The 313-nt window shown below is 45.7% G+C and overlaps 1 protein-coding gene across 1 annotated transcript in view; it reads left to right on the top strand.

The window, feature by feature from the left end:
- LOC107719602 (voltage-dependent calcium channel beta subunit-associated regulatory protein-like) overlaps positions 1-313 on the top strand; it is a 24,173-nt gene that overhangs the window by 18,004 nt on the left and 5,856 nt on the right. The window contains exon 9 of the mRNA XM_016527076.1: positions 139-286. Within this exon, the coding sequence (XP_016382562.1) occupies positions 139-286 (148 nt within the window). The remainder of the gene's footprint in view (positions 1-138; positions 287-313) is intronic.

The raw sequence follows: 313 nt of genomic DNA, 5'->3' as shown, positions 1-313 counted from the left end.
TTTTTTTTTTTTTTTTTTTTTGTGGACCAATTAATCGTTTTAATTATTCATTTTAATCATAATTAATAATTAATCATTTTAGCATTTAAATTGCGTTGTGAGACTATTAATGATGCAAAATTCATGTCGCCCCCACAGGTTCCCCCAAGCGGAGGCAGTTCCAACGGCAGCGTGCAGCCAGCGAGAGCATGGACCAGGAGGAGCATGACGCCCATCATATCGACCTCATCCAGTACATCGCTCGCACCAAGGATGTCACCTACTGCCCCACCCGGCCCAGTCTACGTCTTCTATCCCCCCCTTCCCCACCCCC

The sequence above is a fragment of the Sinocyclocheilus rhinocerous genome, unplaced genomic scaffold (assembly GCF_001515625.1).
Source record: "Sinocyclocheilus rhinocerous isolate Xijiao unplaced genomic scaffold, SAMN03320098_v1.1 scaffold1294, whole genome shotgun sequence".
NCBI lineage: Eukaryota > Metazoa > Chordata > Actinopteri > Cypriniformes > Cyprinidae > Sinocyclocheilus > Sinocyclocheilus rhinocerous.
The sequence above is the reverse complement of the archived record's forward strand: the minus strand, read 5'-3'. Positions and strand labels throughout refer to the sequence as shown.